This window comes from Rosa chinensis, chromosome 6, assembly GCF_002994745.2.
Source record: "Rosa chinensis cultivar Old Blush chromosome 6, RchiOBHm-V2, whole genome shotgun sequence".
Classification (NCBI taxonomy): domain Eukaryota; kingdom Viridiplantae; phylum Streptophyta; class Magnoliopsida; order Rosales; family Rosaceae; genus Rosa; species Rosa chinensis.
Window position 1 is genome coordinate 23,792,826 of NC_037093.1, and position 21,455 is coordinate 23,814,280.

A 21,455-nucleotide genomic window follows, 5' to 3' on the forward strand; every position below is an offset into this window, starting at 1 on the left:
TCTGTGTCAAAATTTCACACAGATATTTGTGTGTTCCTTATTTCACACAGAAATCTGTATCAAATACTTATTGTAACGGAAATCTGTCCCTCCAAAATTCACATAACATAAAAACTTAATGATTTCGAAATAAACTAATTTATAATACATACAGAAATAAGTGTGAATTGATTTTTACACAGATATCCGTGTGAACATGTTTTAGTGTTTACACAGATATCTGTTACTGTTGTTTATACACACGGATTTCCATTGATATTGTTATTGTATAAATTATTGTAGGCCCAATTATGCTCATTTCACACGGATTTCTGTTAGTATTTATATTTTGCACGGATATTTGTGGCTTTTAACTACAGTAAATCCGTGTGTATTGTTATTTTGCTAGTAGTGTGCAAAAGTTATCTAGGATTATATCTAAAATCATTGGGACGGACAATAATGACCATATTCTTTTCCAAATTGAACGAATAGCTACTAGTCTAAGATAATTGTCTAGTAGTAACTACTAGACAGGGTAATTACTACCATTGCCCGTCTAGTAGTTACTACTATTGCCTTTTCTGGAAGTGATTTAAAATTTTAAACTTTGATTAAACCGAAAAACAGCAACAATCATAACCTTTACACCAACTTCTAAGTTCAAATCCCTCTCCAATATTAATATTACTAATTAATTATCACAGAAATAGCAAATTTCAGGAAAAAAAAATCTTTTAATTGCAGATAACTGCTTATCTTCAATCACTTTCTTACATATGCTAATCATTGATCTATCTGATAGTGTGAAAACATTAAAGAATGATGGCAAAACCGATCTTTGGCAGCCAGGCTAGGCGCATTTGCTAAATTCCATAATTCGAGAACCATCGACAAAATCCATGGAAGTGGCTTCCTCAGTAGTCCCTTCTTTCATTAACATGTGTGTAGAAATGAACCAAATATTAAGTAGCTTTCAACTTCCCCACTTTATACGAGCCCAGATCTTCTGAATGGAGCATGCCATTGGGAGAAAGAAGCCGTCGGAGAGCAAGGAAAAATCGAGCCTGTATGGAACATGTATTCAGTAAAATGCACGAATAAAATCAAATGTTGCATCACTTGCATGTATTGAGTACTCATTCTATTAGGCAGAGAGAATCGATAGGTATGAACAAGAGCTCTTGTGCTTGGTCACTGATAAGGGTAAACTGCATTTGGTGGCCCTTAACATATTGTATGCCTATTGTCTAAAAGACTAGAGTATTAGGTAGAGTCGTAGAGAGATCTAGTTGGTGTTTATTGCTTTAATATCAGGCACTTAGCCCAACGAAATAATGGGGGTCTAGTATCAGCAACATTAAAAGTGATGAGGATTTTTTTCTTACCCATTGAAAGCCAACAAGCGCAAACCAGCAGCCTGGCAAACCAAATCCTCTGCTGTTCACAAGCTGGTGCCCACAAGAATTAGAGGAATTATAAAAATGACTAAAGAAAATGGCACCAGAAAATTTGACAGAACTAAAAAGAAACAGATCTATACCAACAGTAGAAGAGCACCCAAGGAAAAACAACTACTCATTGACAAGCTGATGAAGGTAAGATCACGTCCAGCCTGAAACAGAAAACAAAACAGTTTGATTCTAAAACACAAGGGTTATAAATAGAGTGAGCAATAATCCTTCACTACTTGCTACCTCTTGCATTTAATAATTACTTATTGAACAAACATAATGTCATTTTCATTTGCACCTGAATACAATAGAAGTTTACAAAGAGTAACATATAACTGAGTCTCAGAAGTCTTGGGAAGAGTGAGGAATGGTTATTTTAGTTGTATGAGAATGATGTTTGTAAACTTGGATAGAACATTGTCTGCTTAAATTTTCTGTGTTAATAATGCATGCGTTTATCCAACAATTGGACAAAACATGTTATTAATTAGAGATTAGAGGTTAGCATTAAGAGTTTCTGTCGGAGGATTGAAATTACAAAGTTTGGTAATGAGCTCTATATATTAATACAGAAAATAGCAGATGTCTTTGAACTTATTAAAACTAGAGATAAATATCATGATTAAAAGAATACGACTCATATCAAGTATTATCTTGTTCCATAGCACAAGTATCAAGTATGTGATTCTAAAGAAGAAAGAGAAGAATAAAAGAACACACAGGTCTGATTAGAGTTATCAAGCGTACCAGCAATGTGCCCTCAAGGCTGTGAGTACAGGGCGTAATAGATAACGACAGGAAGAACAGAAACAATACTTTGTGCATCTGCTTGACACAGGTAAAAACCAAATATATGAGAAACATTCAGATATCCCAAGTTCACTGTTGTTTAACTACAAATATATTCCGTTCGCATATACACATATACTGACATACATAGAGTTACTGCATAATGCAATGTTCATTTCTGTCCAACCTAATTAGTTATCATGTTAACCAGACAAATTATCACGTACTTACTCACGGAAACTTCTGTACTACACAAGTCTACAGTCCTGTCAGATTAAAAATCATAGGAAAAGAAATGAAGTTTATACTCCTGAAATAAAAACCAACCTCTTGTATGACTTTCAGGTCAAATGTAAAGATATTGGGGAACAACCAAGGAACGGACATCCCAATAACCCCTATTGCCAATCCAAGAATAGCTCCAATAATTACGAGTGACTTTAGCAGCATTCGGGCCTGTTCAGTATTCATTAAAAAAATAAATAAATTAGAACCCTTTTTGCAGAAAAAACACCATGGGAAGTGCATTTTCAACTAGAAAGCTTTTACATTAACTTCATTTGAAGAAAGGAAATCTGCATTATCCGCACATTATCAACACATGAAAATCTTGGTAGAAAAATATCAAACAAATACACAAGAATAATGGTTGAAGCATCAATGGAACTTGAACATAACGAACCTTCTCCAAACTTCGGTTAACTCCGTACAATAACTCGGGCATAAACGATTGTGCAGTTTGAGAAAGAGGCTCACCCCATACCACGCACATCCCGTACATTTGGATCATGACCTATATTTAATTGCAGATTGTCAAGATAATTGTTGTTTGTTCCTTGCAGATGAACACTATAGCTACCTACGAGGGCAAATAAAGCTAACCTGATGAGCAGCAACTATATTTGTACCCATAGCAGTAGCAAAGTATGTCATCAGTGAGTAGAAGGCCACCTAAAACATCAAAAGGTGTCAGATTCTTATATATGTTCACATGCTTGCAGATTCAGCTATAAATTATAAAATAGATGCTGCAAACCTTTGAGAACATTGTTACAAACACTGGACCTGCAATCCCAAATATTAGCAAACATTCACGAGGCGATGGAACAGTGATGGAAAATGCACTAAATCCTTTCTTGTTCAGAGCTTCAATCATCATACAAGCAGCAACAATCTGAAACAAATGACGATCAATAACTCAGTGGCAGGATAGTGTGTATGTGTAAAATATTGGGTCTAATATGAAAATTTTGGCAATACAAGAGGATGAATAAATGAGATTAGATATGGTAACTGTTGAAATGCTAGTCATAGATACCTGCGATGCCATTGTTGCCCATGCTGCACCAGTAATACCATAGTGTAACATGTTGCATAGGACTACATGACCAAGGCCATTCACAACACTGGCAACCACCAGAGCTTTTAAAGGTCCCAATGAATCTTTCATGCCAAGACTGAAATCAGAAGACAAAGCACCTTTCACTTTACAGATAATAAAGGTTTATTCATGAAGCAATAAGAGCTTCAAATATTTTTTTCAAATGGAGAAAAGACAATGTAAAATGTGTATAGAAAGTAGGCTTCATGCATTATCAAAGTTGGAGGTGTACGGGGGACATTAATTAGTCGAATATCTATATAAGATTCAATCAAATACAAAAGTAAACCTAAATTTCTAACAAAACTTGTGACTTGCAACCTACAAGACCAGAAATGTGGAGTAAGATGAAATATACTTCAGGAAATAAATCTGATGAACTATATAGCTTTGCAAGGCTAGTAATACTGTAACATAATGCAAACATTATCCAATAAATAAAGGGATCTCCCTCCATGCCTCCTTAATTTTTGGCACGACTAGATGCTGCTTAACAAGATTGATATGGGAGTTCTTGCAAGTACATAAACTGAACAATGGAGTAAATTTGGAATAGCTACATAAAGATTATGCCAACTGATAAGTTGATCCATGATGCAGAAGAGAAGAAAAGGTCACCACACCTTGCGCTTTGAGCAACCAATCCAAAAAGAATCGCAGGCCATGCTAACCCCCGAATCTACTGACAGCAAAGAAATGTTCAGTTGACAAGATAAAAATTTGCTATACAAAATACCAAAGCTAAGAAGTACTAAAAAATAAGGGGAAAAGATTCAACCACAAGGAAAAAAGAACCTGAACATATTTGCTTGCTGCAGGTATAATATGCACATTCTTGGGCCCAGCAAAAGCTGTAAAACCAAGACCAGAAAATTCATCACATTTAATGGTCTATGTTATGTTTGCTGCATTCAATGCTACTCCAAAGTGGTAAAACTAAATGCGATTTGACATTCCAAATTGATTTAGTACGTCTATGCATCTGACCATAGGAAAAGCCAGTCTTCACTACCTGTTAGCGCCCATGAACCAAGGAATTGTGTAAACAAGAGCATCAGAACTCCACAAGTCAATCCAACGAAGAGCAATATAGATATCTGATGCTGCAGTTCCTTTTTATCCTGCATGAAGAGTATGTTGTCAATAAAATAAGAATGATTGAACAATCCAGTAGTGTTACAAAAGTGCAGAGTAGGGTGCAAACATTTTCTCTGAACATGTAAACAAAGTGTAAAAATAATCAGTAACTCACTATGTAATTGCAAACATGCAGTATATTTTGATCTTAGCTAGCTAGGATAGGTTAAAGGCTAGTGTAGTAAAATCTTTTTAGGGAAGGAGTACTTCAGTCTCTCGAAGCACCTATCATCTTGTCTGATTACTTTCCACAAGTTGCTATTGAGAAGCAACTTCCATCTGCATATACTGCTTTTGCGATATTTCAATAGGGGGTTATGTTATTTGAACTTCATTGAACTTTCAACTATGCCAAAACGTTAACCTCCAGTTTCTCCTAAACTAGCAGCATTCCAAAAGCCATACAATCTGTAATTGACCCCTAAAGTTGATTTTAGAGCCTGTTCTCTTATTTTCGACACCCCTTTGTTTCTTTTATCGGGTTGAATTATAAGTAAACATGTTTCACGTGTATGAAAAAGCCAATAAAGTGTGTCGAAGGTCAAACAATATAACAGCGTCAGCACATCCAAGAACATAAATGGGGCGAATATGTAATGCATCAATGATGAGCTGAGGAAACTAACCCTTTTGGCAAGCGCAGTGGCAACCATATTAGAAGTCGCAATCGAAAGGAACATGAACAAAAGATTCATGTTATCACAGAAGACAGTTCCCGGTCCTGCCCATCCAAAACCCCAAAACCCAAAAATCATATCAAAATCATTACTCAATTCAGCAATTCAAACTCAATTCCGGTAAATATAACAGTATGTACTTACCCAAAGCAGCAAGCTCAGTAGAGCTAGCCTGGCCGATAACAGCGGTGGAGATGAGACTCATCAACGGCCCACAAATCCACAACCCGGTGGCCGGACCCGAAAACATGACAATGTCCTTCACCTGCTTCCATAGGCTTTGCTCCACCAACTCCTCCTTCTTCGAACCCACGACCTCCACCACCACTTGCTCCTCTTCAAATGCGTCAGCATTACCGCCAGCAATGCACGCCGTTATCAGCCGTCCATTGCCACGCTCGCTTTTCGCCACCAAAGCACCAAAACTTCGCGGCTTAACGGCGTAACGAACAGAGCTGCGGTGAAATGGGTTGTACAAGATTGAAGGGTGAGATAAGCGCTTACGGGTTTGGAGGTGAGTAGTGTGGGAATGGAGCGCCATGGTTTTCAGATTCATTTTTTTTCTTTTGGTGTGTGCTCCGGAATGGAATTACGGGTACGAATGGATCAACGATGGAGGAGGATTGAAGAAGAAGAAGAAGAGGAGGAGAGTGTTGAGGACCAGCGGCAATTCCATAACAACTTTTCAAACAATAATGCAGCGCTATCGTGTGGTTGTGTCGTTTTGAGTTGTGGGGCGGTGTCGTTTTGAGGAATTTGGTGGGGATTAAGCAAATTGCCGCCACCAGAATCTCGGGTGTTGCAGGTGGGATATCTGCCAGGTTTATTATATGTATGTATGTATGTATGTATAAACGTCATTTCGTTTCGTAACCGTCTTTCTCTGCTCCATTTATTTCTGTCACTGTCATTTCGTTCCAACTTCGACCAACAAGTAGGGCTCTAACTTTTTATAAACCATCAAATTTTTTCTTTTCCTTTTTGGTAAATAAATGTGAACTTTTTTGAACAAAAGGCACATACAACTCGGCTCGCTTTGTGGATGGCATTCGTGTTGTCTATTTTTCGCAATTACTTCCTCAAGTAATTATTCTATAATTCTAGACCACCACGTGATTCAGACAAAATAAAAAAACTATCACATGGCTCAATCTTGTGATGGTTCAAGTTAGTAATATCATTTGAATTTAGTGGAGATCATTACAAAAGATTTAAAAAAAATTAAATTAAATTACGGGAACCAATCAGCAACAAATACATATCATATGGACCAATAATATTAACCTGAACCGCTACGTGTACCATAACCTGGGATCATAAAATAATTTTTCTACTTCCTCCTCAGTTTTATTATACTAATTTTGAAAATAAATAATAAATAAAATTAGAGATAAAAATTTAACAAATTACATATAAGTTATTCACAAAAGTTGACTTAACAAATATATCTTTTAAAGATTAAATCAAACATATAAGGACTAAATCTTACAAATAAGGACAATATGTTCTCCACTTGTCACATGTCTGTTGAATAATAAAAAAAATACCCACAATATACAAAGCATGTAGCTGTCACAATTATTCAAAAAAAAAAGGAGAAGAGGATAATGACAGCAGTTAAACAAATATTTATTTACAAATTATCTGTTTCTCAAATTCAAAGGTTGACCAAGCTTGGGTGGGGATAAGCTACGAAAAAAAAGAAACAGAAGAAAGCATTCAAATTGTGATAAGAACAAAGTGGCAGAGGGCGTCCAAGTTCAATCTCAAAGTCAAAGACGAAGTCTCCGATCAACAGCTTATCTTCGTGATCTTCGGGAGATTCAAATTTCAAACAAATGTTTATCCCGCCCTCTAGAATCTTCACTGCCCCCTATATAAGAAACACAAGGCTGCATAAGAAAGGGGACGGAGAGAAATAGAGAGAAGGGTGAGTTATATTGGTGCATCAGAGTGAGGCTGCATTCAAGAGAAAGAAATAGTGCACAGTGCTTAGTTACCTGGAGACTACAACCCGACGACAGGAGAGCATCAAGTTCAGGTATCCTGCTGGTCATTTCTCCATGGTCTTTTATTGGTACTTTTCCTGTATTGTTGCTGATGGGTTCATGAGTGCAGAAAGTCCTTCCTCTGTTTATTTCCACAGGGGTTTTATAACCCTTCCAAAATAGCACCGATAACAAATCCTCCGTGCTAAGAAGCCTTGAAATCCCCAAAGCCAAATACACCAACCAAAAAGCCACAAAACCCCAAAACTCTACTGCTGCCCACCAGAAATCAGAAAGACATAAAACAACAACCAGAAAACATTTTCGAAATACCTTCTATGTTGACGACAAGTGCAGGTTCAGAGAATGAAAGAAGCACGTGCAAAGAGAAGGGATTTCGACAACTTTCTGATGGCAAAAGAAGAGAAACAGAGGGGTTCACTACACTTGTTTTTGATGCCTGTATCGCGGTGCGTCCTGCATATGGGTGGCAAAGATGAGTGTCAAGTGAATGCCCGGGGGGCTGCCAGTTCACACCAAGTACGGCTCTACGAAGTTCCCGAGTTTCGCTACACTTGTCTTTGATGCCTGTATTGCGGTGCGTCCTGCATATGGGTGGCAAAGATGAGTGTCAAGTGAAAGCCTCGGGCTGTTGGTTCACGCCAAGGACAAATCTGCAAAGTTCTTGGGCTCACAAAGTGAAGAAACTGCTCTGGAGGAATCTTTATGCAGCACCAAAGGAATAAATTACTCCACCTGCAGCAAAGTCATCATCAGAGTGGTATCATAGAAGGAAAAATTGCTATATGTTACGGAAAGGCATTCTGTGGCCAAGCTGCAACATTTGATGGAGTTGAAACTCACCTCTGTAAAGCAATGGTTCGAACACCGCCTGCAATGCTCTGCTTCAAAATTATGTCTGCAAAATGGAAAAACAATCTCATAATCAGCAAGGAAGAAGAATGAAGTCCTCGGTTTTGATTTCATGGTCACGGCTACACAAAGAAAAATGGAAGCTTAATTCCACTCATTTGCAGCAGAGCAAAAGCTTCGGAATATGCATAATCGAGGCAGCTATGCTGCAAGTCCTTTTTCAGAAGGAGCCAAAAATAAAAGATCAGGAAGCAAGCAACTGCATCTAATTAAAGAAGCAGAGGTCACTTCTCAAGAAGCTACGAAGCTTTGCGGTGGAGAAATGTCAAAAACCTGTAGATAATTACTTCACACATGTCTGTCAAAGTCATAGCTTTCAAAAATATGCAATTAAACACATTTGCTGCAAGTCAGAGCAACATAAGTAATGGTTTGTTAGATGTGCTGCAAGCTTGAAACAAAGAAGACAAAATAGTGGCCATATTCTTTTCTTTTGTTTGACGGTGGAAAGCTGATCATGACTCATTATGCTGCAGCCTTGTCTATAAATGAGAGCTAAAGACAAAGGGAACAACCTCTGCACAATGAAGCACAAAGCAATTGAGTCATGGTGGAACAATGAATAAAGAAAATCAAAGAAAGGCCATGATCATGTGGGCACCGATCACCAAACATCAAAGACAAAAACAATTCCTATGCAATTAAGCATGATTGTCAAACCATTAACTAAAGGCAAAAGCTTTGCAATTAAACAAATGAGCAGCAAGTCTCTCTTAATTAGCAAAGTTCAGCTGCACGTTTCCTTGTCAATCAAAAGAAAATCATGCAAAGAATTAATGATTGACAGACAAAGCAATTGAAGCGGTGGCAAACCGATTCGTACACATCAAGACAAAAAAAATGTATCATGTGCAATTAAGCAAATATGCAGCAAATTTGTCGATGCAAAGCCAACAACAAAAGCCGGCCAGTCGGTGCTGTTGTCAGCAAATCATAAAGAGTTAGATTAAAATTCCCTGGGATGGCAGCTATTACCTCGAGGAGAAGCCACATCCAGTTCAACTCGAGAGGCCTGCATAAAATAAAAACCTCAGTTTGATATTGGGGTTCATATGTGAGCTGGTAGCTACAAGACAAATGCAATCACTAGTTACCCAGTAAAAATCACAGCAGAGACAAAGGGGGGAAGAACAAGGAGGCCCCAAATTTGCGAGATAGAGAGTTGATAAATTGAAGAGATTTACTACTAGAAAATTATCTCTTTGAGTCAAAGAAGCCTTACCCAATGTACGTTCTTGATGGAGAATGCAGAAACAAGTAATGGGTACTCCTATTTATACAGAACTCGGAGTCCAGACTCCTTCTCCAAAGTGAAATAGAGGAACCAAGCTTCATCCTAAATGTCATCTTTATCACAAGCTGATGTTATCCGAAGGATTCAAAACTTATCAAGTCGGCCAAGGGAGGAGGGATGACGTCTAACGTCTGGTTTCTGGAGTTTTAGATGGGAGAAGACACCAAGTCACCAACTGTTCCAAGTTGAATGCCAATGATCATGGGTGTTCAGATCAGTGCCCACGATGTGGAGGCTTGTTGGGCTCTATGGGGTGCAAAAGTAAATCAAATGGGCTGAACCAATCTATGTGCCGTAGATTTTTCTTTTGGGCTCTCTTAGATCACTTGTCCACAAGTTTCGAAGCTCTACAAGGCCCACTTCAAGTCAGAAATTCGGGCTCGGTTGAATTATTCATCGACAAGCAAAAAGCCCATTTAAAATTTCAGGGCCTATTATGAAGCTCGGCACATTCGGGTGCCCAATTTAAATCAGTGGACATTCAACTAAAATTGGGTGTTCACCAAAATATGTTTTCTCGACGAGTTCAAAATGTACACCCGTTGAGTAAAAATTGGTACAAAACCGAAAATACAAATTTGATGAACTACAGTGGTTTGATCCCTTCACAGGGTATGTAGGCAGTCTAGCGACCCACTAGATGCAACCACAACTCCAAACAGAATCCCTGACTCCACCAGTCAAATTCTCCCAATAGCACAAAAATCAAATCCATTCCAAATCACACAAGTAAAGTCCGAACCAAATTCAAGGGCTTTAAATCCTCTCCCAAACACAAATCCCAAATAAATGGGTCACCTACCCATCTAAACCTCAAATGTTGAACTACAGTGGTTTGATCCCTTCACGGGGTATGTAGGCAGTCTGGATTTAAATCTGGATGCAACAGCGACCTTAACCGAATCCCTGGTTTTCCCTAAACCAAATTCACCAAATCCTAGTGACCACAGAAGTGATCCAAATTTCTTTTCACCCAAACACTTAACCAAAATTCTTTGGTGGGTCATTTACTCATCGAAGCATCCAAACCTTCCCAAAACTATGAACTACGAGTGGCTTGATCCCTTTTGGGGTACGTAGGCAGCCTGATAAACACTCTGGGTACAGCCACAAAATCAAACAAACACACTCCTCTCCATGGAATTCTTATCTTCGTATTTGGAATCAAAGGGTCTTCCCTTGAAGCAAGGGATTGTAATTAAGGGATATTATCTATCTCGAATGGGTCCGAACTTAACATAATAAAACTCTATTTCAGTTAATGAAATAGAGTGAGATTGTGTTGAGTATATTTATTCACTATTTTTGCTCAACAATGTCATAAGTTAATTTATTTTGTTACCCTTGACTACTTCTTTTGACTTTTAATTCCTTTATAAGGACTAAATCTTACAAATAAAGACAATCTGCTCTCCACTTGTCACATGTCATCAATTAATTTACTTTTTTACCTTTAACTGCTTCTTTTGACTCTTTTTTTGTGTTACTTTTTTTTTTTTGCTGAGAATAATCCTTTTATGTTATTTTTTTGGGAAATTTGTCCAAATGGTACCTGAACTATCTCGCCTTATAAACTTCGATACATCAAGTTTCAGAAATGTCAGAACGATACCTGAGATTCGTATCCTGACCGAATATATGTACCTGGGGCCGTTAGCTCCATTACGGAGCCAACTGGCAATTTTTGAAGGGCACTTTCGTCCTTTCGTATTTTAATTATTTATTTTTCCTAAGCATTTTTTCCTCGTCTCTCTCTGTTTTCTCTCTGTTCTTTCTTATCTTCTTCTTCACTCTTCTTTTTGCTCACTTGGCTTCCCAGCCTTTGCTCTCTTCTCGTCTTCTCTCTGATTTTGGATTTTCTTGCCGGGTCACTATCTTCTTCCTTCCAAGTCCAATTCCTTCCTACCAAGACAATCCCTCATCCTCTTCTTTTCCAAGCCCCTCTCGTTGTTTTTATGCCAACCATTCATCAAATCTCATTCCCAATCTGCAATCTGCTATACCTTCTTCTCTTCCTCTTCTCCGGATTTCTAATAGTGCCCGTGATGCCTCCACCCTCATCCCCCAACTCGAGAAAGTGCTAACCAATTCCCAATTGGGACTCTATTGCCAAACAATCCATGACCTCTTTCAATTACCCATTTTACGCGGTGTCTGCTCTTCCAACTAGTCCAACTTGTCACCAACAGTAACTCCATACTCCTCCCACCATTTTTGAATGTGATGAGTCTGATACTTCGACTGTTGAATCTGGCCAATGGATAAACTTTCAGAAATTTGCAACAGCCTTGTCCGGAAGGCCAACCTCCCCGACCATCAATCTTATGAAACCCGTCACTACTCAACAAAACTTGCCGGTTAATGGAATGGCAGAGATGGGGAGAGGATCAGAGTTTGAATTTCTCGAGGGGCAAGTGAAGCCTTGGGCTGGGGAGAGGATTCACGAGGTGGGATTGGATGATTTAGAGCTCACACTTGGCAATGGTACGGCTCGAAGTTAAGCCTCAGATAGTAAGCTCAGTATCAAATCTTCATCAGCAATATGAAATCCAAGTCTTCGAATTTCAAATCCCTAATTCTACGAATTTGAAGATGTGTGTGTATGTGAGAGAGAGAGAGAGAGAGAGAGAGAGATGTTGCTGCTTCTTGACATGGGTGGCGAAACAGAATTAAGGGTGTTGTGGCACTAGTGGTTCGGCAACGGAGGCTTGGACTCAAAACTGGTTGGAATTAACCGCAAGCCGTGGATGGGCTTGAGGAGGAAAAAGATGAGAAGATGGGTTAATCGGTGGAGTGAGGACATGGCTGGGATTAGTGCGGATTGAGACATAAAATGATAAAAATACCCTTCAAAAATTGCCAGCTGGAAAGCTCCGTAATGGAGCTAACGGCCCCAGGTACATATATTCGGTCAGGATACGAATCTCAGGTACCTTTCTGACATTTCTGAAACTTGATGTACCGAAGTTTATGAGGCGAGATAGTTCAGATACCATTTGGACCAATTTCCCTTTTCTTTTTTTCCTGAGAATAATCCTTTTATGTTACTTCTCAAAAGCAAAAAAAAAAATTATAAAAAAAAAAATCTTCTTTTTACACGTTGCTAAGAGAGAGAATCTCAAAGCTCTGTCAAATTTCTTTTTCTTCTTTATTGCTAAACGTGTCCTTGGTTCAGTAGCAGTAGTAGTAACAGTAGCAGTATCAGGAGCAGTAGTAGTAGCAGAAGTAGTAGCAGTAGCAGGAGCAGGAGCACTAGCAATAGCAGTATCAGGAGCAGTAGTAGTAGCAGGATCAGTAGTAGTAGCAGAAGTGGGAGCAGGAGCAGGAGCAGGAGCAGTAGCAGAACCACTAGCAGTAGCAGGAGCAATAATCACAATAGGAGTAGCAGGAGCAATTAGATATATCAATCCATGAATGACAAATCAATTCAATTTGAACACTAGCAGATCATATCATTGACAGTAGTCGATCATATCATTGAACAAATTGCATATCATATCACTGAACACTAGCAGATCATATCATTGACAGTAGTTGATCATATCATTGAACAAATTGCATATCATATCATTGAACACTAGCAGATCATATCATTGACATTAGTCGATCATATCATTGAATAAATTGCAGATCATATCACTGAACAGTAGCAGAGCATATCATTGACATAAACTATAAACTATATAGTAGCATATCAATCCAATTTTGCAGATCATATCACTTAACAGTAGCACAACAGTAGCATATCATTGACATAAACTATAATTGGCCTTTCAAAAATCCTTCCTAACTGAGGAAACTTTCATAGAGTGGATTTGCTCTTAACAAATCTAAATGCATTTTTCACTTGGGTAATTGTAGACACGTACAGTAGTATTAAGCATTTAACTTCATACTTAAGGTAATAATAATACAATACTAATGCAAACCTAATGATATAAACCTTGTCAGAAGTGGAAGATCTAAAAACTATATTATGGACTAGATTCGAGTGGAATTTGCACATTATAACTATAGTGAAACCCTGAACTATATATCAATGCACACTTCATATATAGAAAATCTTGATCATTTATGTGCTTGTTTATCTAGGGAAGGGCCGCAGGGGTAGCATATCTAAGAAGGGGATGAAACATTAAATAATTCAAGTCCTGAATTCCACTCAATTTTGTTGAGAAACTTTTACTTAGAAAGGGAATTAGTAACCAAAACATGAACTAGTTAAAAGATCCCATTGTTCAACTTTAAGGTCCCTTATAATCTGTAGATACCATTGAAAACTTGCAAGTACTACAATTCTATTTTAAATAAGAGAAAATTTTGCAAACAGTACACCAAGTAAATGCCACTAATAATTTTTATACATAAAGTTCCAAACCGAGCATTTCGGTTCACGAAATCTAAAGTCCTACCCACTATTAATACACGCCGTCAATGACGTCGTTAATTTGAGGGGTAATATGGTCTCTTCAGATTTTCACTCTGAGCACCCGGCTATCTCTCTCTGGGCACCCAATTCTCTCTCTCTCTCTCTCTCTCTCTCTCTCTCTCTCTCTCTCTCTCTCTCTCTCTCTCTCTCTCTCTCTCTCTCTCTCTCTCTCTCTCTCTCTCTCTCTCACTCACTATGGGCACCCATCTCTCTTCCCCCCTCCCAATCTCGATCACCTCTGCAATTCCAACCATTACCATCAATCCACAGTTTTTCACCTCTGCTGAATCAATAACCATTACCATAATTCTCCCAATCCTGATCCAATTGAAGCTCAGATCCAAAAAAAAGGTCCAAAATTGGAGCCACCCTTCTGGAATCTCCAACTGAACCCTCTAATCCCAATCCCAGTGTTCAACAACAACTCCAGGTTCTCACCGCCTCTTCCGGTCTTCCTCGACCCGAACCCGACTTGCTCTGCCACCAAGCCGCCCAAGACCTCGACCGCCACCTCGCCAATCGCTTAGTCACTACCTCCCGGCCTCTATGCGCTTTAATCGACTGCTAGATCGTAATCCATCTCGTAGCTCATCATCCAAAACCAATTTCAATTCCAAATGAACCTTTCTTCTTCTTCATCATCAAAACCAATCATTCGCACACAAAAATCAGTCCAACTCAAACACGATGGATTTCAAAGATGAACAGTACCTGAAGCAAAGACTAGACGAATTGCAGAGAGACGTCGCCACCGTCTTGAAGACCCACTACACTCCCTCTCTTCCGCCTCGCCCTAACCCTAATTTCTAACCCGGCCGAGAAGAACCAATTACTCAATTACATTCCCGAGGCCAATAAGGTCGTTCGTCAAGAAGACGACCTTCCCAATTTCTCGTCGCCGAAGCAAGGTTTTAGAGAATTTCATAACTGCAAGGTGGAGGAGATGCGGGCGAGTTTAGTGGGTGCGGATTTAGAAGGTGGAGGAGATGCGGTGGTCGCCGGGGTCATAGAGAGCTTTCTGGGTATGTGGAGAGAGAGAGAGAGGAGATCCGGTTTTTTTTTTTTTTTTTAACCAAAAAAAAAAAGGCAGAGTGAGAGGGTAATTTAGTACTCTTTGAAAAATGAATTATTACATAAGAGTTAACGGCGTCATTGACGGCGTGTACGGATAGTGGGTATAACTTTAGATTTCGTGTACCGAAATGATTGGTTTGGAACTTTATGTATAAGAATTATTAGTGGCATTTACTTGGTATACTGTTTGCAAAATTTTTCCTTTAAATAATTTTACATTCTATCAACAAAAGGTTCTATCAATGAAAGGCTCTTATTGTTCAACTTTCAGGTCCCATATATTCTGTATGTACCATTGAGGACCTGCAAGTATTTCTATTTAAAATAATTTGAACTATTCTATCAACAAAAGGCTGTCATAGCATGGCAAAGTATATAGAATCCGAAGGTGCTATATATACCATGGTATATATATATACCATGTATTGCTTAATTTCCCATATATATACAATTTAAAAATACTAATCAAAAGTGCAGAATTCAAGCATCACGAAGAAGAGCTTTCTTCTACAATATATGGAAGACAACAATCCAAGATGTGTCATCTCTACCAGATTAGATAAGTTAAAATGCTCATACAGTCATGTCAGATTAGTCCCTTTTGGAGTTATACACTATAGTGCTATGCCTCTTGGCAAATTTCAAGCAGTTTAGTATTGCTACTTTCAAAAGGAGAGGTCGAATAAGAATCACACCGGTCAAATAAGAATCAAAAGCAGTAAAATGTTCATACAAGCATTTTCACAAACACTTGGTGTGCACACTTTGGTGCACAACATATTAAGCTGAGAGAAAAACCAAAAAGAAACTACAGAGCTCTCGATTGAAATGCAGCAAGAACAAAGCACCAGCAGCAAGAAAGCAACACTAGCACCCATAAATCAATAGAAGTACAAGAACAGAAATGCAGCAAAATCACGACACAAACAATCAGACAAGCATTTTCGCTGTTACTGCTAATTCGAAGAAACATGAACGAAGGCAGCAAAATTGGAGTAAGGGCTTACCTTATCGACCTCCATTGAAGCCAAATTTGAGCTGAGCACGGATTTAGTTGTAGCTGCTACTATTTGGCGTTGGGTTTTCTGTTTTGGCTTGGCTCCATCGTTTGGTTTAGGTTTTCATTGGGTCAGTGGCAATATCTGTAAATTGTGATGAAACTCGGGCATTTTAGTCATTTTCCATTAAAATTGGGAGTCAGGCTTGCATCATTTGACTTTTGGACTTGGGCTCATGTTCTTATTTGTATAAATCTTATTGAATGTGGGTTTTCTGTATTTACATCTTTGGTCATGTGCTACTATGTAATTTCTAATAAAAATTTGGGAAAAAAATATTAAAGATATGGGCGAGTTGGTGGAAGGCCCTTATATTATTTTATTATTTTTATTATATTATTTTACGGTTTTGCTCTTAATATATTTAAGTTTATTATTTGGCTAATATAGTTTAGGATGGGCAAATCTTAAGTTTTTGAATGTTTGCAAAGAACTTTTGTTTGACACTTTGATTTTATAATACAATAGAACCTCGATAAATTAATAATCTTGATTAAATAATATTTTTGGTCTATATCAACTTAGGAATAATGTGCTAAATTAATAATTTACTAAAGGGCAAAATACTGTTTAGTCCCTGTAGTATGACTTCGTCCTCGTTTCAGTCCCTGCCTTTCTAATTTAATCTCAAATGTCCCTGAACTTAGAATTTTCAGTCCAATTGGTCCAGTCCCTCCATTTCATCCGGTTGCTTGATGACGTGTCAATTATTGGTTTGCCAGCTCAACGCCATGTAAGACACTGATTTTGTAAAGTGACGAGAATACCCCTGCTCCAGTTCTTCCAAAATTTCCTCTCTTCTTTCTCATCTGCTTTCTCCCTCTATCCAGGTCATCGATACAAGGAGAGGTGATGTTACGGTGGTGGGATGACCGGTGTTAGTCGGAGGAGAGGGGATGGAAAGTGGGGTCTTGTAGTGATGGCCGATGAAGGAGGCAGAGGTCGTGGGTGCCCAGAGAAAATTTCTGGGTGTTCACAGTGACAGCGCATGGGCTACTTTCGGGCATCACCGGACGACGGAGAGGCTACCGGTGGATCGTCAGGTTTGTTGAATTAGTAATAGATCCGCTCTTGATCTGTAGGGTGGAACCTGAACCCCACCGGAATTGATCCAGAAGCTTCCATGGAGGCCGTCACCGATATGGCCAGCAAATCCCTATTCCCTCTGATCCCACCTCCAGATCTGTTGTTCTCCCAGAGTCGGCAAATGACGTAATTTGCGGATTTGATGCCATCGAGACTAAACTCTTCCATGTACTAGCAGCTGCACTGGTCGGAGAACTTGTTTTTGTATCGGAACTTCCTCTTTCAGCCGATTTGGGTTTTGTTCTTCTTGTTCTTCTCCCCAACGAAAATGGGCTTGGACGGTTCGTCTTCGCTCCAAGTCCCCGTCCCAATCTTTCGATTGATTGGCGCGCCATGGGGATTCACCTTCTTCAGCTTTTTGAAGAAGAACAAATCATGGTCGTACAGATCCGCTCAGCCGTGAGCTACCCAAATGTTCCAGGGCTCGGTCTCGCCGTAGAGGTCAAACTCCGGCACCACCTTTGCTGCCGCTTCAAGGTCATCTACTCCCTCGCTCACCTTGTTCTTCATATACAGGTAGTATCGGATGAGCTCGTCGTCAGTCGGGTGGAACCAGAAACCTACCGGAACGTTAGCCATCGTCGTTTACTTTGACTGATTTTCAAAAATTTGAATTGAATTTCGAGAAATGCATACAAAGGGTTTCAATCGAATTTAGATGATTCAGAATGAGATAAAGAGTTTCAACCCCTTTCCTTGTATCGATGACCTGGATAGAGGGAGAAAGCAGATGAGAAAGAAGAGAGGAAATTTTGGAAGAACTGTAGCAGGGGTATTCTCGTCACTTTACAAAATCAGTGTCTTACGTGGCGCTGAACTGGCAAACCAATAACTGACACGTCATCAAGCAACCGGAGGAAATGGAGGGAATGGACCAATTGGACTGAAAATTCTGAGTTCAGGGACATTTGGGATTAAATTAGAAAGGCAGAGACTGAAACGAGGACGAAACCATACTTCAGGGACTAAACAGTATTTTGCCCTTTACTAAATTCCCCATGTAATATATAAATTAATAATTATTTGATACATATTATTCGACTATGAGGTATTCATAAAAGACGAGTCAATAGTTGTTTTTTTTCTTCTTGAAATTGTTGTCACTTTAGATCTTATCTTTGATTTTTCTTAACATGATAAGAAGTTCTGATGTGGTTTTCTCATGCTACAACAAAAAATTATTCTATGTCATCACTGTTTTGACAGCTTCCTTTCGCGAAACTAGCTCCATAGTAGAACTATCATCTTCAACTTCATCATATTGAACAACGTTTCCCATGATGCTCTCAATTATTTGATCGTTAGTCAACATAACACATTAAACAAAGTACAACAATATTTTTTTTAAAAATAGAGAATAAGATTTTCTTAATTTGAAGACTATTAATTTAACTGTATATGAGAAACAAAGGCCCAACAAACGAGCCCACAAACTATACTACAACCCGAGAAACGGTAGAAGATCCAACGCAACACCGTCGCGAAGAGCAGCGCCGCCGCAAAGATCTGCACCGCCCCGTAGAGAAGAGCAAGAAGCACACACTGAAAACGGAAACAACCAAGGCCCAAACCAGGCGAGCCCACACACACCACCACCTGAAATGCAACCCAGCAACTCATACCCACAACACATGTGGACAGCATCACACCGATGGCGGAGCCGATCGAGATAAACCCAGCAAAATTCCAGCCAAAATCAAGAAATAGAGGCACAAAACCCAAATCATCTCCAAGGAGGAGATCGCCCTCTGCCGACAAAGAAACCAGAACAAGAGAAAGAGACAGGAGATCCACACAGGGATCAAAGGGACAGACAAACAAAGAGTGTGCAGTCCCCCTTGAGGCACGACCGTATTCACCGGATTTACGCGCCATAACGGGTAAGCCCCGTTTAAAACAGTACTCCGAGGAGCATATATACAATCCATGGCAGAAGGAAAAGCTCTAGAGGTAGCATCAATCAAAGGTGGCCAAAGATTTGAGAGGAGAAAGAAGTTGAAATTTGGACTGGAAGGAACTGGGGTGAAATCAATCAGGTCTGAAAACAAACCCAAAAGGAAACCAAAGACTAGGAAGTAAAAAACAGAGCAAACAAAGGAGGGAAACAGAAGAGAAAATTGCCGAAAATAGAGGCACGAAGCCTCAGATCTGGGATAGAACCCAGGGAAAATTGCCCATGAAGGGCAAGGAGTGAAGCCACCGACTCTCAATGGGTTTGAGAGAAAACCCAGCGAGAGAGGAAAAGGGGTATTCCCCAAGCAGTTTTTTAGAAAGACCTCTAACCAAATCTATTTGGTAGTTTTGTTTGTTTTTGTCCAGCTGCGTCTCCGCATCGGCACGTCCTAACCTTTAGCCTCACCGACATAAAATAATGAGCACGGCTGGACGACTTCCTCTTCCTCTTCCTCTAGTTTGCATGGTGCTTGATGTTGCTGACTATTAATGATGATTTACATTTACTTAGCTTATTGACTTCCACAACTAGTTAGCTAGCTTTCGATCAGCTAATGACTGGTGATTTACGTACTGTGACCAGATTTGTAGTTCTAGACGATAGGGTTGAGAATTTTACCGGGACTCGGGTGGGCGCATGATAGTATTATAAGATGGATGGATGGATGTTGGTTTAGAATAAAATGGCTATAGTGAGAGTGGTGGGTCGGAAGGGTTTTGGTCAGGAATATCATGCTAAAACAATGGTGGAGGGCTTATGGGTTTTGGTTGGGTTAGAGAGGGTTGTGACTTGTGACGAGGTGGGAGGATGTTAGGTGGATGGATGGGGGTGATGGCGGCTGATGAATTTTGGTTGATTCCTTCTGGATGCAGCAAAGGGGTTGTGTTGGAGGATCCTGGGTAAGCCGCAATGCCAATGAATCGTTAGTAAATTGTTTTTGGTTATTTTATTTAGCTTTTAGTAAATTGTTTTTGGTTCAGTCTAATAATTTTTTTTTTAATTATTTTTTTTTTACCAAAGGTTTGATCTTATTGTGCTATCATTGACATAATGTTATTCCTAGGGATTGATTGTTTTATTTTTGGTATATTGTTCATGTTTGTATTAATAAGAATAAGCTGCCCTTAAACATGGCGTAACGGTTTTGAAAGACGGTGAGAAACAAGTGGTGAATTTTTCTCTGGGCAAAGTATCTTGAAATTAATTTTCTATTAGGGCTGAAGAAAAGGAGATTATTGGGAAAATGAGATTTTATGTTTAGGAGTAGTTGAGTATTAATGTTGTCAAACTCACCTAGACTCCGCGATATCCGGAGGAAAACCTAGGGTTGGAAAACAGAGTTTTGTTGTCGTGGCTTGTCCGACAGCATTCTCGAGTCGATGGCAGCTTCTGGCTACGTCGGCGTGTGGTGAGCGTTGCCGGACAGGTGGTGGACTTATTAGTTTCTTTTGGGGTGAGTGAGTTTCGGCGACTACAGCATCGAATGACGACGTTTTACTTTCTCAGGCCTTTAACTGGGTCACGACAGGGGTGGAGGATCCTGGTTATGGATCTGATGGGTATGAGCTGCTGGGATGGTTTCACTCTGAGGTGGAAGAGGATAGAAAGGTGGAGTGTCAAAGGTTGGTGGTGGTCAGCAGATTCAGGCCTATGGTGGCGGTGCAGATTGCTCCCCCTTTCATGGTTTTCAGTGTTCTTCTTTGTCAATGGTCCAGTTTTGGTCCTAGATCTGGTTGGAGACTATGTAGAGAGTGGAGGTGGAAGGCTACACGGCAGGCTTAGGTGGCTACAATGGGGTGAGATTGTGCGGCTGGGCTTAAGGCGGTGGTTTACTGGTGGTTGGGGTATGATATTGAGGAAATTGGAAGCGTGTTGCAGTGGCCGAATTCTCTTTTCTATTAGGTTTTTAGTTAGTGGTTTTTGGTTAGGTTTCTTAGGTCTTGGTTTTTGTTTAGGTATAATAAGTCCCTCCTCAATTGAGCGAGGGTTAGGTTGTTTTGGTTTCGAGGGTGTGCCATTGTTATGGTGTCATCTCTGGGGACTAGGTGTTTTGAAAGTTGTCAATGTAATGGGGAGATGCCCCTACACATATACTGACAGTTTTGGTATATGGTGTTGGAAGGGGATTGTCTCTTCTTGTGGTTGACTGGAAGGAGGTATCAAGACTCCTGGGGTAAGTGGTTTGTTTGTAGCCTGGAAAAAATGGTGATTCATATGGTTGA

The 21,455-nt window shown here is 39.5% G+C and overlaps 2 protein-coding genes and 2 long non-coding RNA genes across 4 annotated transcripts; 2 read left to right on the forward strand and 2 right to left on the reverse strand.

Annotated features, from left to right (window-relative positions):
- Positions 1-637: 637 nt before the first annotated feature.
- Positions 638-6,240, reverse strand: LOC112172932 (protein DETOXIFICATION 46, chloroplastic). Its single transcript, XM_024310443.2, has 14 exons — positions 5,562-6,240; positions 5,367-5,461; positions 4,616-4,724; positions 4,399-4,454; positions 4,227-4,282; positions 3,541-3,679; positions 3,259-3,396; positions 3,105-3,173; positions 2,905-3,015; positions 2,550-2,678; positions 2,181-2,258; positions 1,523-1,594; positions 1,368-1,430; positions 638-1,046 (listed from the first exon to the last, which is right to left on the reverse strand). The coding sequence occupies exons 1-14, from the start codon at positions 5,971-5,973 to the stop codon at positions 945-947; spliced, it is 1,629 nt and encodes a 542-aa protein (XP_024166211.1). The 5' UTR covers positions 5,974-6,240; the 3' UTR covers positions 638-944.
- Positions 6,241-6,972: 732 nt separating this feature from the next.
- On the reverse strand, positions 6,973-9,820 carry LOC112172933. Its single transcript, XR_002925407.2, has 5 exons — positions 9,561-9,820; positions 9,314-9,350; positions 8,270-8,324; positions 7,418-8,161; positions 6,973-7,309 (listed from the first exon to the last, which is right to left on the reverse strand). It is a non-coding gene; the product is annotated as an uncharacterized LOC112172933 (long non-coding RNA).
- LOC121050078 lies at positions 7,301-8,772 on the forward strand. The gene is made up of 2 exons (XR_005801681.1): positions 7,301-7,458; positions 7,536-8,772. It is a non-coding gene; the product is annotated as an uncharacterized LOC121050078 (long non-coding RNA).
- A 10,087-nt stretch (positions 9,821-19,907) lies between the features above and the next one.
- Positions 19,908-21,379, forward strand: LOC121049983. The gene is made up of 2 exons (XM_040508491.1): positions 19,908-20,132; positions 20,740-21,379. Exons 1-2 carry the CDS (start codon positions 20,041-20,043, stop codon positions 21,377-21,379), a joined length of 732 nt encoding a protein of 243 aa, XP_040364425.1. The 5' UTR covers positions 19,908-20,040.
- Positions 21,380-21,455: the final 76 nt, after the last annotated feature.

Coding starts and splice junctions, on each gene's coding strand:
- LOC112172932 (XM_024310443.2), bottom strand. CDS start 5,973: ATGAATCTGAAAACCATGGCGCTCCATTCCCACACTACTCACCTCCAA. Junction 3,016..3,104: donor ATATAGTTGCTGCTCATCAG/GTTAGCTTTATT, acceptor AATTAAATATAG/GTCATGATCCAAATGTACGG. Junction 1,431..1,522: donor TGGGTGCTCTTCTACTGTTG/GTATAGATCTGT, acceptor TGTGGGCACCAG/CTTGTGAACAGCAGAGGATT.
- LOC121049983 (XM_040508491.1), top strand. CDS start 20,041: ATGTTAGGTGGATGGATGGGGGTGATGGCGGCTGATGAATTTTGGTTG. Junction 20,133..20,739: donor GTTGTGTTGGAGGATCCTGG/GTAAGCCGCAAT, acceptor TTACTTTCTCAG/GCCTTTAACTGGGTCACGAC.